Source organism: Canis aureus, chromosome 34, assembly GCF_053574225.1.
Source record: "Canis aureus isolate CA01 chromosome 34, VMU_Caureus_v.1.0, whole genome shotgun sequence".
Taxonomy (NCBI): domain Eukaryota; kingdom Metazoa; phylum Chordata; class Mammalia; order Carnivora; family Canidae; genus Canis; species Canis aureus.
The window spans coordinates 6,562,621-6,578,932 of NC_135644.1; the positions used below are offsets into that span (position 1 = coordinate 6,562,621).

Sequence of the window (16,312 nt, forward strand, 5' to 3'; positions counted from 1 at the left end):
TAATTAGAACACTGCAGGCTCAATGCGATGCACAGTGCCATGATGACTCTTGAATACTTATGAAGTTACATTCGGACTTTCACTTGCAAAATTTGTTCTGAATGGGGAAGAAAAAAATTGAGGTTCTGAAATATCATAAATTACATCCAGGGCAAAGTTTCATGGGGGGAAAAACACACCCTATTTGTAGTATTCATAGATGAATACCTATGTAACTGAAAAGTGGATCTATGTTTTTTCAGAAATAGGAAACAAGGTAAAAAGAATTTCAGGATTTTAAGGGAACCTAACGGTAAGAAACCAAATGACAACTTTTAGTTTTCAGTCTATTTGAAATTGTGCCAGGTCCTAAAAGAGAAGAGAAAAAGGGTAACACATGTAATAGGATTAGAACTACTGAGTCTGAGGGCTCAGTATAGAGAATAAGGAAATAATCAAATTCAATTTTTGTTTCATATATGAGTAAACTAAAATTGAAAGAAGTTACAGTGTCTTATTCAAGGCTACTACAAAGGTAGTTTGTGAAAGAGCCACAAACACTTTTAAGTAACCAGTTCCCTCTTCTCTGTCCCAAGTGAGTTTGGGGTATAGCCTACATGTAGCAAAAAAGGATGGTGGTACTAATTAGGGAGATAGAGGAAGTCTAACGATAGCATCTCCAACACCCTAATATTCGTTATGATGAAAGCTTTTCTAGCATCAAGAGAGATGCTCATTACTCTAGGATGCAGAACCTACATATTGGAAGTGGGGAAAAAAACAAGTCTGCAGCTCACCTGCACAGAAATGCACACAGATTACATAAAAGGTCCCTACTGTCATCACACTGACTTGAACTCCAGTATAGATGATTACCACCTAAAATAGTCAAGGCTCGGAGGTTTTCATAGACCTAAGCCTCAAGTCTTCAAAATACTACCCATTTGTTTAGTGTTGCTCCTTTTTTTTTTTTTTTTTAAAACATTTTTTTTTTTTTTAATTTATTTATTTACGATAGTCACACTCAGAGAGAGAGAGAGAGAGGCAGAGACACAGGCAGAGAGAGAAGCAGGCTCCATGCACCGGGAGCCCGACGTGGGACTCGATCCCGGGTCTCCAGGATCGCGCCCTGAGCCAAAGGCAGGCGCCAAACCGCTGCGCCACCCAGGGATCCCCCGTGTTGCTCCTTTTGTAATATGGAGAATGGGGGTTGGAGTGGGAGGAAGGAGAGAGTGAAAAATACACATAAATATAACTTTATTTTTACCCTGATTTAAGACTTCTGTTGACAAGTACTCAAGTAGGAGGCCCACTATTCTCAGTGAGAGTAGATGCAACTATAAATGTTTTACTTTAGCTTGAAGCAATGTATTTTTATACTAGTAACTCCAGTTTTAAGACGGTACTCTAGGTTCCATGTTTAGGACTACTGAAGACATCTGCACCGCATTCCACAATCTTGGCTGCTTGACCAGAGAATTACCTCAATAATTATCGTAGTCATGGAAAAAAATTAAGCACATTTATACTGTTTACCAAACCTGAATACAGCAAAGTAATTTTAACTCCTAGTCTCATATTTGATCATTGTAACCAAAAAAGAAGCTGTAAAACCCTTAACACCAAAAGAAGCTGTAAGACCCTTAAAATTCCATTATTTTTTCAAATGAGAAATAAATGTTGCATCTGCACAATAATCCAGAATTCTATTCTACCTTCAGGGCAGACAATGGGTTTTTGTGTTCAACTCTGCCTCTAGGTATCTGCTGGCCCAGTGCCATAATAAGAATGGTAATGCACACCACACACCACGAAAATTCAAGACCACGATTAGAAGTAAAAAATATACCAACGACACCAGAAGCACTACCAGATTAAAGTTATTTGACAACACGGTCCAATGGTGGATGGACATCACCAATTAGGAAGCAAAATGTTCCATAAGTTAATACCAGATGCCCAAATGAGTCACAATTTCATATTATCTTTTGCTCAAATACCATCTTATCGACGTAAAGCATTATGTGTTTTGAGATCAATGACTTAACATCCAGTTTTACATACTTAAGCTCATTATATTCTCTCATTAGTACTTTAAGGAAAAGAAAACTCTACACATTTAACACGAATTCAAATGTTTTCAATTTAACAATTCATTTATTTGTACTGGTCCTTAATAGTCAATCTTCATATCCGCATTTTTATTTCATCAACAATCATCTCAGACACACCCTCTAACAAGGTTGACTTAAAATATTACGACAGGAAACTATGCCTTCAGGAGCATGTTTATTGTGTTTGAGATGATACATCAGGTGCTCTCTGAGCTACAAAGGGTAAAAGGAAATCCTCTCATTACAAACTGACAAAGGTAAAAGGTAAAACATTTTTCACAACAGCATGAACCACATACTCAGAAATAGATCTGGGTTTAATACAAATGACATAATTCCTAGTCATCTACAGCTACTTTTATAACTTCATACAGATAATGAATTAGGCTAAAATGCACTATAATATTTGGTAGACTTCAGGACCAGTATCCTTAGTACATCACAAAATACATTTTGATATCCCAAAGAAGCAAGACTTGCAAGTAGGCGTTTTAAACATAACTAATCTACAGCTACAAAGTTCTACTCTTGATAGCATTTACCTTTTTTGGGGAGTCTCCCAGTCTCCAAAGGATAAAAGCAGAGAGTAGAATCAGTATAACATATACACAGAAGTCCGTATTGTAAAGGCTATAAAGATTTGCAGCACAGTGGGAAGGGGCCTTCTGCTCCTTCACACCGCATACAAATTCTGTGAATTATGTGGCGTATCTCTTGGTCCACTGTCTGGCTATCCTGTCATGTTCTGCTCTGTTGGTCAAATACTGAGTGGCTATGCTTCCAACCAGAGGATCCGCTGGAAAAGCAGAAACAGTAAGAGATTAGATGGTGTCTTCAAGTTACAGCTTAACTAGTCTATTAAATTGAAACACTAATTTTTTAGGAGCACCTTGATATGTAATGGCTGAATTTTCAAGATTAAAATGCTCAACATAAATATTCTAATATTCAAATTAGAAAAGCCCTTTTAACTAAAAAATGCATGTTGACTTAATAAATTTGAGTTTTTTAAAAAAATGTGTGCCTTTAATACTAATATTCTTGGCATTTTATTCAGCTATGAAAGCATGTATGGTGATTATAGGTCTCCCTGCTTATGGATGTTTAAAAATGTAATTTTTAAATAAAAACCCAAATCTTGCAATAGAGTTTACAGCATTTCTATCTAGATATTATGCACATTCACAAGCATTTAAAATATTGTTATGCATATGTACATTTTTCCAGTGCCTTGCTCTCTCACTTAATATATCTTGAAGAACTTTCCCTATAAGTCCATTTAGAGTGGTCTCCTTATAATTCTGTTTTCTCTCTTGGGCTTAAGATATTAGAAAAAGCCTTTGGTGATTAGTCCAATATATAGAAAAAGTAATTCAGCTTCTTTAAAAAATGACCACTTAGTAAGGTAACATATGCAAAATCTCAGACCTAAACATCACTTTTCAAGTCAACTATACAGGTTACTATGTGGCAAGTATGCACCTCTTGAAAATGTTAGGAATTATGTATTAATGAGTTTATCTCTGAGGTTATATGTCATAATCTGGTCCAACTCATCAGCTATCATTTTAATATCTGTTATTACTATCTCTAAGACAACTAACTGTAATCCAAGAGAGAAGGGAGACTAAGAAGCCCTTCATTAGTAAGTGGCTGCTTTAAAGCACATGGTAGCATGGAAGGTGCAAGAAAAGGAAACACTGGTGCCAGTCATTGCTTTATTCTTGTCAAACATGCTTTGTACAGCTACATTATTAAGAAAAAAAAAAACCATCAGTGACAGAAAGAAAATAATTATAGGTAGCATGCCATTAATAAACTAAAAGTTATTGTGAAACTTCTGGTCTATTCTAAATGAAATGGCATTGATAATTTCCTTGCAAAATGATTTATGCTGATCTTTCCACTAATAGCATTTACTTTCTCAAATCCACAGTTTAGCAACCACAAAAACACACTGGTTTCTGTAGCCCCACGGTATGTGTTAATAAAGATTTGCTTACCAGGGTTGCAATCTGTCAAAAGAGAACAAATCGACAGCAAAACCTTTGAAATAGTCAAAGCAGGACTCCAGTTGTCTTTAAGGATGTCCAGACAGATGACTCCCTGACTGTTGATGTTGCAATGATAGATTCTGGTGCGGAAAGTAACCTAAAGGCAGTTCCATTAAAAACAAAGAAAATGAATGCTCCATTACCAACTAAAACTCTCACCAGCAAAAGTGACGAGTAACACATCATAGATACTAAATAGAAAATAATTTAACTGAAGAGTTAATTAAATACTACGTTTAAATAACATCAAAGTAAATGACTTTATTTGGGGCGCCTGGGTGGCTCAGTTGATTAACCATCTTTCTTGGTCTCAGCTCAGGTCTTGATCTCAGGATAGTGTGGTCAAGCCCCACACCGGGCTCCACGATGGGCATGGAGCCTAATTAAAGAAAAAAAAAAGTAAACGGTTTTATTTAACTAAACCTTTTTTACCCAGCAGATAAGGAACTTCATCAATTTACACCAAAGTGAGTAGCTGATTTGGTTGCTTGGTTTATGCTAAATGAATGATACAATAATTCTATGTATGTATGACCATATATACCGTGCACACGTGTGCACATACAGCTCTCTGTGTAAAGCAAGTGAGAGAAAACAGAAATGCTTTAGTGCCAGAGGTAAGAAGGAACTTGTGAAGTTTTTTTTTTTTTTTTTTTTACCATAAAACAAAAGTCACATTAGTTTCTTAGTAGAAAAGATCAGTATCAACTCAGTTAATGTCCTGTCATGTATCAGAAAATATTGGCCAAGGACTTAGAGGAAGGTTGATGAAATCACTTGTCTATTTTTCAGCCTTTCATTTCTGCTGTTGGTTCAGCGTCTTGTTAGACTAAGACAGTAAAACGAAACAAGGTCCTGAGGTAATGAATAAAGGAAACTAATACATCTGAGATATGTGGAAAAAAAAGAATAAATCATAGGAACAAGTACCGGCAAGTTTTAAACAGTCACCAACACTAATGGGGTGGCTAATTCTTAATATGGAGTAGCAGAGAAAAAAAGAAAAAGTTCCTGATTCTTAATATGGAGTAGCAGAGAAAAAAAAAGTTCCTGATGTTTTAGAACTAGCAGGATACTACATGATCTCCCAGATGGAGTCTAGAAAGAAAATATTAAAAGTTCTCAAAAGTATATTTCTGATAAGGATGCATAATTAAAAATAAGAAAATTTCAAAAAAAGAAAAAAAAAACAAAAAGAAACCAGTGGTCTAGCATTCAACTGAAAACATTCAATAAGAAAAAGGAAGAGACTGTAGCTCCAAAACCTCTGTGTAATAGGGTACACATACTAGCTTTATAGCTCTTAAGATGTGGCTAGTTGAAGTGAGATGGGCTAAAAATGTACAATATATACCAGATTTCAAAGACACAGTATCAGAAAGAGAGTGTAAAATATCACATTAATAATACTTACACTGGTTTCATATTCAAATGATGAGAATTTGGATGTACTAGATGTTATTAAAATTAATTTCACTTTTTCTACCCTTTTTAATGTAGCTCATAGAAAATTTAAAATAACATGTGTAGCTTGCCTTATTTTTGTCAGACACTTCTGCTCTAGAATATGGGAATAATATATGTTTAGATCACCGACAGCTGACTACTAAACAGACTGTGGTTTATAAACACAATGCAATTAATACTTTGAATCCTTTGGGGATGCTTAGGTGGCTCAGTCCATTAAGCCCCGCCTTCAGCTCAGGTCATGATCCCAGAGTCCTGGGATCGAGCTCCACATCTAGCTCCCTGTTCAGCAGGGAGTCTGCTTCTCTCTCTCCCTCTGCTTGCTCTTTCGTGCACATGCTCTCTCTCTCAAATAAATGTATTTTCAAAAAATATTTTTAAAAATACTTTGAATCCTTTCAGCTACTAATAATTGGTGAATGGAAGAGAATTAAATTTGTATTATCCCTCAAGAAGTTCAACACCTTATCTGAACCTCAAAAATAAGCAGAACTGTATAGAAATAATTATACCTAACACCAAGATAAGAGCAGAAGTATTCTTTCTTTTTCACGTGTCCAACCACAGATCTGGATAGTGGTTCATAACACTGTGTGAGAGATCTTGGGCAAAAGGAATGATTCAACATGCAAGGGTTAGAAAATTAAAATACTAAGACTTCAGAAAAAAAAATTAATGCTAAATTAAAACATAACCACTATAGTAACCAAAACAACTGATAAATCATACACAGAACTATAGTTTGAAACTCTTGTTAGTCAATTTCTATTTTACATTAAAAGATGCTAAGAAAAATAGGAGTCTTTCTTTAACAGATCTTCCCTCACAAAAATAATTTTGTAAAAAATACATCTTGCAAACTTTATCTAATTTTGCTGCCACATTAAAACCAATTTCAAGAAAAATGAGGCATCTGGAAAGAAGTATCACTATTTGCAAATACAGCCATGGCTATTTTGCTGTGGTTTTGTTTTCTGTAATATGGGAAACTTAACCAAAGAATGCAAAATTGAGCAGTTACGGATGTATCAGCACTTAACGTGTCATTTTGAATGTGAATACAATTTGTAGTATCAATAACAAAGGGCTTTTTGTTCCTTTATTTGATCTAGCAAGATACACTCTACATACTTGAAAACATTCAATAAGACAGTCGTTTAAAGATCTTAAATTCTGATGGGATCACTGATAACTCCAGTTGACAGTAAATACCTCTAGGTGATAGGGAGCTCTGGGTCTGTATTTTGAGGTAGATACCACTAGGTGGAACTGTTGTTACCTTATTAGATAATGGAGAAATAATCTTGGGTTTCAAAAAAAATACCTTCAATTTTTACTCTCTCTCAATCTCAACCCCACCCCCAACCCCAACCCCACCTATGCATCCAGGTGAGTGCAGGCATTAAACTCTACATGTATTTTAAATAGCGTAGGGAACATAAGGAACTATGTTGAAAGGAAAGACATTTCATCCTAGTTAGAGGCTTGATAACAACATACTTTTCCCCTGACAGGTCAGAAGTCCCTGTAACTAAACCATAATTATGTTCAGGCTTAATACTGGCGGTTTTTACCTGTTTGCTTGACCACTTTATAATGAGAAGTGAGAGGAGGAAACTACTCAGGTAATTGTCATGTTTAAGACGTGAAAAATAATTGCCAATCCTCACAAGGCACAACTCAACCCTTCTGTTATCCATCCAGTTCATACTGAGAGCCAACTGAGGCCTAAGCTACCCAACTACCCTCATTCTCATTTCTACATTGTATCTACAGAGGGCACAAAGTAAGCTGATTAAATAATAGTAGCTTCCCTCTTCTTTGCTATGGTTTGTTAGTTTTTGCTGATCTGTAAGGGTAAAGTATTGAGCACAAAACTCAAGCTATTTAATTCTTATTTAATTCTGTTTACTTTTTACCCGCATATGTTTCTCAAAGAAGGTTCACAGGATATTTTCCCTTAAAACATAAATCTAAAATGCATCTGCTTTATTGGTATGCAAAGTAGCATATTTTTATTCGCAATTAACAAACCCTCTTTCCGCTGATTATAAAGCTATTTGTATAAGGCAGAAATCAATTTCTTTCAGTTTTAAAATACTTGGTTACATGAGAGTTTCCGTATCACTTCATGAAAAGCAATGAAATGAAAATGACTACATAAATACACATTTAATCTCTAGCATTTCAGAGAAGGATAAATATTAAAGAATGGACATCTAGGTTCTTACCTTTGGTGGCTTAAATGGATAATCAGATGAAAAAGTGATATCCAGAAAAAACACACCACCTTCATATACAGAACCTGGTGGACCAAGTATAGTCGATCTCCATTCATAAATGTTATCTCCTTTAGGCCCAGCACTATTTAAAAGAAATTAAAGATCAATGTGTGTATCTGTAAGCAATGGATGTTAACATCTTAAACCAATTAGGTATTAAAGGTAAATTAGCAACCTAGAGCAATGAGATAAATATAAAAGAAATAAGCCCCAATGTGTACATACAAATGTATAAACTTATGTGCAAATATTTCAAATTTACAGAAAAACTGCAAGAACAAAGAATACCAGTATAACCTTACCCAGAATCTCCTTGTTAGCATTTTGCCCCATTAGCTGTTTCATCTTTCCCTCCCTCCCATGCTTTCTATGTCTGTGTCTGTGTATACACGCACACACCGACACCCAGTGCTTTTTTTAAGCCATTTGAGAGTAAGCCTTTCCCCATAAATACTTTAGTGTGCACATTTCCTAAATTAACTTCCAATATAATCACAATGCAGCTACAATTTTAGTAAATATATCAGTAAAACACACTTTAACCTATAATCTGCAAAATAATGTCCACACTCAATAACGCCTTTTAAAAAATTTAATTTCCATCCAGATACAGAATCCAGTCTTGTGATCATCTACGTTCCATGTCTTTAGTTTCCTTTAACATGGAATCTTTCTACCTTGGACTTTTTATACATTAATTTTTTAAGAATACATTCATCTCCCTCCCTATCACCTCCTTCTTTTAATAGAATCCTCATCTTTTTTGGAGTTATCTGATGTTTCCTCATAATTAGATGCAGACAGTGCATTCCCAGCCACGGCAGTATGTAAGTGATGTGTTCTCACGGTACCAAGGTATTCATTCACTTATCTCTAATTGGTGATGTTAATTTTCATCATCTAGATCAAGTGCTGTCCGATTTTCCTACTGCTTATTATCTTTCCCCTGCAATCAATAAATAACCTTTGGACAGATACTTTTCGACCATACCAATATTCTGCTCTTCATCAAAATTTCTTCCCTAGATTCAACACCCAACGGTGATTCTTGGCTGAACTAAACTGCACTGTGATGGTGATAAAATCATGATTTTCCAAATTCAGCATTTCCTCCACATTTACCAGCTAGCCCTTGATCCCTCTCTTGTTCCAATGGTATGAATCTGTGTATTATTGGTGTGGTTTCCTGGATTCTTACTTTTTCCTAATGATTTATATGGAATTCATCACCACCTTTAATTGTTTTGATGCTCAAATTATCCCAAATTTGGCCAGTGGGAGATCCTTCAAAATGGCCCCTGTAGTCTTGTGACAGGCTGCTGTAATTTATAAGTACTTCTTTAATTTTCTGGCATAACTAGATGTTCAGGATTCCAGCTTTGGAATCAGTCGTTTCCTTAAGGAGCTCTGTCTGGTTCCTTTTAGTCTCACATTTAGGGAATGGTCAATGCTAGGTGCTACTGAGTTCCAGGTACACTGCATTGTGCTCAACAATATTATCATTTCATTTATAAAATTTGAAAAAGAGAGATAATTCAAATAAAATTTAGCCTCACAATTATTGGCTGGTAAGGAACATTCAACAATCCTTAAATTCTCTTCCAATTTACCTACAGACTTCCATTTTCCCCTGACCTTTAACATCATAAATTACCTTGACTTTCTGAACTATATATATATATATATATATATGTATAATGCATATACAGCATTTCTTCTTTTAAAGGGACCACTAGAGTCTAGAAATGATCTGCGTGTTTGATTTGAAATAAGGATAAACCTGCATTGATAAATAGTCCACATTAATCACAATAGGACTTAAGTATAGTTAAAATAATTTAACTGTATCTTATTAATTCTGTAAAACAAACTGAATTGTAAAGTCAGGTAAATGATGTTATCAATAATCAAATGTATGCTCTGAAAAATAGTTCATACAGAAAGGGTGTAGAAAACTTGATGGTATAATCAAAATGTTGGCAGCATGCTTTAAATACCTATCTTTAAGGTAGGTACATCAACAATAAAATCTTACTATTTTGGCCTATGTAGGGAAAAATATTTTTGAAATAAATACTGTTTTATATGATTCAAGTATACACAGCATTGAAACTAATCACAATAATGGCTCACTGTTCTGTCATCACTTGAGAATCAGCTATATTCCCTAAGTGAATTTTTATTGTAACTAAAAACATAAAATTGAGTCCTAATTTTGTAAACAAACGAAAAAGGGTTTTAACCAGTTTCAAGAGCATTTCTTTTTCCAAGCAAATTTTTCCCTTGGTGACTTAAGATAATCATTATACAATTAAATTATAGTGTCAAAGACTTTTATGATATGGCCACTTCACTAAAATGTTGCTAAACTATACATGTCACACTGTGGTAGTGGTAATAGTAATAAAAAATACTAAAAACAATATTACTTAAGGTTTATTCCATCTTTACCACAAGCCAGGCATTGTTCAAAGCATAGTGCATAACTCATTTAATCCTCCCTACAAATCCATGAAGTAGGTACTATTAGTACATTCCTATTTTTAGATGAGGAAACAAAGGTTCAGAGAGTTAAATAACTTTCCATATGTCCCATAGCCAAAAATGACTCAGACAGAACTTGGACAGTCTGTGAACTAGTCTGTACTGTCCTCAATGGGTTTGCTATATATTTCCTCTTACTAATTTCAGTGCTGCTACATCTAATTTAGTCTTCAAATTTTGCTAATGCTTGTTTGTGTAAAAATTCAAGGGGTGCTGTTACTCAAACAAAACAACAGAAACAAAAACCCAAAACCAAACTTCCTCAGTGCTATTTCTCAGTTCTTACAGGAATATGCTATGCTTCAAGGGATACACAAAAGTTGGGGATTACTATATTCTAATGAGTCGCATTATTTCAGACTGAAAAGAAACTGGTTGAAGCCGACCCCCCCACCCCCACCCTTTACAGTTGAAAAAAACAAGGCACAGAAAGTATATGATGCGTCTTAAATCCCCTTTGCCAGTTGGCAGAAGGACTGGGATTCATTCCTACACGAAATTTGTACTGGTTCTTAAGTTTGCTTTCTTCTCATTTATGCTGTTTTGCTACAGGACAAATGATATGTTTATTACAGCAGAATAATAAATGTGACTTTCCTTGTTGTCTCAGGGAACACTGAAGAAGAAGGCCCCAGCTTATGGTAGTAGGATTCCTTTACTGTTCCAAGAATACTGAGCCTAAGGCGGGTGAGGGCTACAATCCAGCCCTTGTGTTGGCGGCCTCGTTTGGAATAAGGAGCCCCTTTCCTTCTCACAAAGGTGTCAACTGCACATCAAGACATTCTTGGTGGCGGGTGTGGGGGATGAGATGTTGGATGCAAGAGCTGACTCCACCCAAATTCAAGCAAAGCATTTTACAGGCTAGCATCTGACCTGCCACTGAGGCTTCACAGCTGAGTAGAAAATGAGTGATAAATGCTAACAATCTCCAGACAGGTGCTATTCATAGCTTTTCACTAGTTTGCATTCTCTCTCTCTCTGACACAAGCAGTTGCACATGCCATCCTAGATCATTTGTTTTTCCCCTCTCTGTTGAATCATATTCATAAGAGTATCACAAATACCATTTCCCCAATCTTTATTAAAAGACAGGTCTCTATTACTCTACCCCTTCCAGGCCCCATGTCAATGATTTCTTAACAGGCTTTTACTCCTCATCACTACTCTGAAACAGCATTCATCAAAGGTCACCAGTGACCTCATCACTAGACCCAAAGCTTATTTCTCAATCTTCGTCTTATGTGACTGACCCAGCGACACTGGACACAGAATCACTTCTTCCTCCTTGATAGAACACTGTTTTGTTGCCAGAGTAACAAACTTCCTGGTTTTCTTCCTAACTTTTCTGGTCCTGCCTTCTCAACCACTAGTGCTGCTCCTTATCTCCCTAACCTATCAATATAGCCAGTCCTCCAGAACTCAGACCTCGGACCTCTTCTCTTTTCTACTCACATCCACTCATTTGCTGATCTCATGCATTTTTAGGGCTTCCGACAGCACCAGTAGGCTCTTAATTCTGAAATCTCTATCTCCAGCCTAGATTTTTTATCCTGAATTTCAGAGGCATACAACTAAATGCTTACTGAACAGTCTTTGTTTTGAAATCTAATGTCTTAAATCTAATAATTTTGAAAAGTGCCTCATATTTTAACAAGTCCCAACCTAAGTTCCTGAACTCCTCCTACAATCTTCCCTATTTCAGTTAATGCCATTCTTCATTCTTGCAAAAGCAGAGACCTCATCTTTGACAACACTACCGCACATCCAGGTATGCTGACAAATTCTGTTGATTTTATCTTCGAAACAAAATGAAAATTCTATTATTTCTCCCAACTCCTACCATCTTGACTTTGATTCAAAACACTAGAATTCTCTCCTGGTTAGTTACAACAGCCTCTCTCCTTCCACCTTTGAGCCTACTCCTACCATGAGAGTCTATTTGCAAGTGACAATTAGGCAAAGATAGAAAGTAAATCAGATCAACGAAGTCTGGCCAAAACTTTCCAAAGGCATACCCTCCTATTCTGTGTTAAAGTCTTATGACCTACAAGGCACTGTATAATTTACTGCCGCCACCACTACCTTCATCCTTCTTATCTGTTCCTGTCTTCCTTGTTCAACTGGCTGTAGCAACCGGTTTCTCCAACACACAATGTACACTTCCACCTCAGGGCTTCTGCACAGATGGAGCTCTGCCTGGAATGTTGCTCTTCACAATGGCAACATGGTTCAGGTTCATCACCTTCTATAGGTCTTGACTGAAAAGTCACCTTTTCACTGAGGCCTTTCCTGGCCACTCTATCAAAAAATGTCACACATCATCATCTCCACACAATTTATGTATTCCTTTCTATTTTTTTCTCCATAGCATTTAAAACTCTCTAACATATTATATAATTTACCTATTTATATTACCGTTTGTCTGCCTCACTAGAATGTAGGCTCCACAAGGCTATAAAATATAGACTGGGCTCTATAACTTACAGTGGGGATTGTGCTTCTTATGCCCTGAAAATTAGAAATATTTTAGTAACTCAAAATGGCTAAGGAGCTGTGGCACCTGCCCCAGGTGAGAGGAAAGGGAGATCTCACAGAGCAAGTGTAACAGCAGGGGAAAGGGAGGGGAGGGGAGGGGATGGGAGGGAAAGAAAACATCTTGTATTACCTTCATAAAAGGTTCATTTACTTAATTTACTTCACCGATACAGCAAAAGTAAAATTTATTCTAGTTCTGAGTCAAATTATGAGAAAGCAGAGACAAAATTAACAGGACCTTTGTTACTGAATCCTCAATATGCACAAATACCAAAAAAAAAAAAAAAATCAATTATTACATTCCATAATGGAGTACGCAATTTGTGGCTTAAAGGTTACTAAGAGAATGAGAAGTACCTCTATTCTATTGTTTTTCACCCTACAAACATTCATCCCTCCTTCTAATACCATGTTTCCTATAAGCTATATGTTCTACACAAAACAACAGAAGTAAAAAGCAGGTAGAAAGTTTAGGTAGTGACAAACTTACCCTAAAAATTTTGTTACTAGCTGCTCTTATTAACAAGTGACAGAACTTTATTTTCTTTTTTAAAGATTTTTTTTTTTTTTTTTATTCATGAGAGACTCAGAGAGAGAGAGAGAGAGAGAGAGAAAGAGAAGCAGAGAGGCAGAGAGAGAAGCAGGCCCCATGCAGGGAGCCCGATACAGAACTCAATCCCAGGACTCCAGGATCAGGCCCTGAGCCAGAAGGCAGACGCTTAACTACTGAGCCGCCCAGGCGTCCCCAAGTGACATAACTTTAAACACTGCAACATGAGGATTGATATATTAGCAAAACCCATTTTCTCATTGCTTGAATATTAATTCAACAAGTACTATTACTGCAAGGGTCATAAACACTATACTTTCCCAGCACTGGAAAGATTCCTTGCACAAAATTTCAAATGCTCAATTTAATAGTGACTCATTTTACAAATAAGCATTATTTTTACACAATGATTTTAGGCACACAACTTTTTAATCCTGTACCAAACTAAATGCAAATATTTATACTAAAATTCTATGTGCTTTTTATCCCTATGGCAAAAAGTCTTATCTTAAAAATGAGATGAACTAAGTTCAAAGAGAAAATGATATAACAATGACTTAACACAAAACATAACTGAAAACTGGTATACAAGCAAGTGTCCCATTTTAAATGATTAAAATATTAAAATAACTATTCCTATGTATACTGTGTACACATAGTGTAGGATGCTTTTGAAATGGAAAAAAAAAAACCTTTACTAACACAAAGTTCCTATTGAAGCATGGGTTACATAATGGAAGAGCTTGAATTAAGATGCCATATTGGTTTAACTTCAATAGGACTTCTCCACCCCTCACTGAATTTTAAAGCACTATATAGTAATATGAAATCTATTAAAAATACAAATAAAATCAAAATAGAACTAAATACAGGGAGAGATACTCTATGTTCATGGGTAAGATGACTCAAGTGTCAAGATGTCAGTTCTTCACAACTTCATCTATAGGTTCAATACAATCCTAATCAAAATCCCACCAGGTTGTTTTGTGGGTATCAACAAACTGATGATACAGTTTATACGGAGAGGCAAAAGAATAGCTGACACAATACTGAAGGAGAACCAAGTCAGACACTACCCAACTTCAAGGCTTAGTATAAAAGCAGCAGTAATCAAGTTAGTGTGGCATGGACAAAAGAAGTGAAAAACAGATCAATGGAAGAGAATAGAGAGCCCAGAAATAGACCCACATAAATAAAGTCAAGTGACCTTTGACAAAGGAGCAAACAAAATAGAATAGAGCAAAGATAAAGACAGTCTTCTCAAGAAATGGCACTGGAGAACACCTGGACATCCACATGTAAAAAAAAATAAAATAAAATTTAGACAAAGACCTTTTACCTTTCACAAACATTAACTCAAAATAGACCACAGAACTACTATAAAACGTGAAACTATAAAACTCCTAGAAGAGAACATAGGGAAAAACCTAGGTGACCTTGGGTATGGCAGTAACTTTTTAGATAAAACAGCAAAGGCACAGTCCATGGGGAAAAAAAAATGGTAAGCTGGACTTATTAAAATTAAACTCTTCTCTGCAAAAGACAATGTCAAGAGAATGAAGGAGAAGTCAAACCTGGGAGAAAAATATATGCTAAAGACCTATCTGATAAAAGACTGTTATCCCAGATATACAAAGAACTCTTAAAATGCAACAATAAAAAAATATGAACCCAATTAAAAAATAGGCAAAAGATCTCTACAGAAACCTCACCAAAGTATATATATACATGGCAAATAAATATATGAAAAGAGGTTCAACATCATATGGTGTTATGGACTGAATGCTTGTGTCCCCCTCAAATGCATGTTGAAACCCTAACCCCCAGTATTAGGAGGGAAGCTATTGAGGTTAGGAGCGTGTGGGCTTCTTGAATGGAATTAGTGCCCTTGTGAAAAAGAGCCCCGGAACTCTCTGTCCCTTCTGCTATGGAAGGACACAGCAAGAAGACCAGATGCCAAATCTTAGACTTCCAAGCCTTCACAACGGTGAGAAATAAATTTCTGTTGCTTGTAAGCCACCAAGTCTACGGTATTAGGGACATGTTATTAGAGAACTGCAAATTAAACCAACAACGAGATACCGCTACATACCTATTAGAATGGCCAACATCTAAAACTCTGACCACAATAAATTCTGGCAAGGATGTGCGGGAACCTCCATTCATTTGCTGGGAGGAATGCAAAATGGTGCAGCCACTTTGGCAGACAGCTTGACAGCATCTTAACTAAACATACTCTTAACATACAATCCAGCAATTGTGTTCCTTGGTATTTAATGAACTGAAAGCTTATGTCCACACAAAACCTGCACACAGACGTTTATCGCAGCTTTATTCGTAACGATCCAAACCTGAAGTAACCAAAATGTCCTTCAGTGGGTGAAAGGGTAAACTGTGGTACATCCAGACAATGGATGGAACATTATTTGATGCTCAAAAGAAATGAGCTATCGAGCCATGAAAAAACACGGAAAAAATGTAAATACGTATTACTAAATGGAAGCAGCCAATGTGAAAAGGCTACATATTGTAGGATTCCAACCATATGACCCTCTGGAAGAGGCAAAGCCATGAAGATAGTAAAAAGATCCGTGGTTGCCAGGGTTTAGTGGGAAGAGAAGATGAACAAAGTACAGAGCACCTTCAGGACAGTATTAACTATTCTGTAAGGAGACTACAATGCTGACGCGTCATTATACGTTGTCAAAACCCAGACTGCAGAACACTAGGAGTGAACCCTAAGGTAAACTATGAACTTTGATCAATAATGTACCAAATGTAGGTTCA

The 16,312-nt window shown here is 36.1% G+C and overlaps 1 protein-coding gene across 2 annotated transcripts in view; it reads right to left on the bottom strand.

The window, feature by feature from the left end:
* Window positions 1–2,249: 2,249 nt before the first annotated feature.
* The window catches only part of UBE2E3 (ubiquitin conjugating enzyme E2 E3), an 86,522-nt gene continuing 72,459 nt past the window's right edge, over window positions 2,250–16,312 (bottom strand). For both annotated transcript variants that reach the window (XM_077883470.1, XM_077883471.1), the window contains exons 4-6: window positions 7,846–7,978; window positions 4,097–4,244; window positions 2,250–2,889 (exon numbers count right to left, since the gene is read on the bottom strand). In XM_077883470.1, coding sequence (XP_077739596.1) covers window positions 2,792–2,889; window positions 4,097–4,244; window positions 7,846–7,978 — 379 coding nt within the window. In that variant the 3' untranslated portion in view covers window positions 2,250–2,791. The remainder of the gene's footprint in view (window positions 2,890–4,096; window positions 4,245–7,845; window positions 7,979–16,312) is intronic.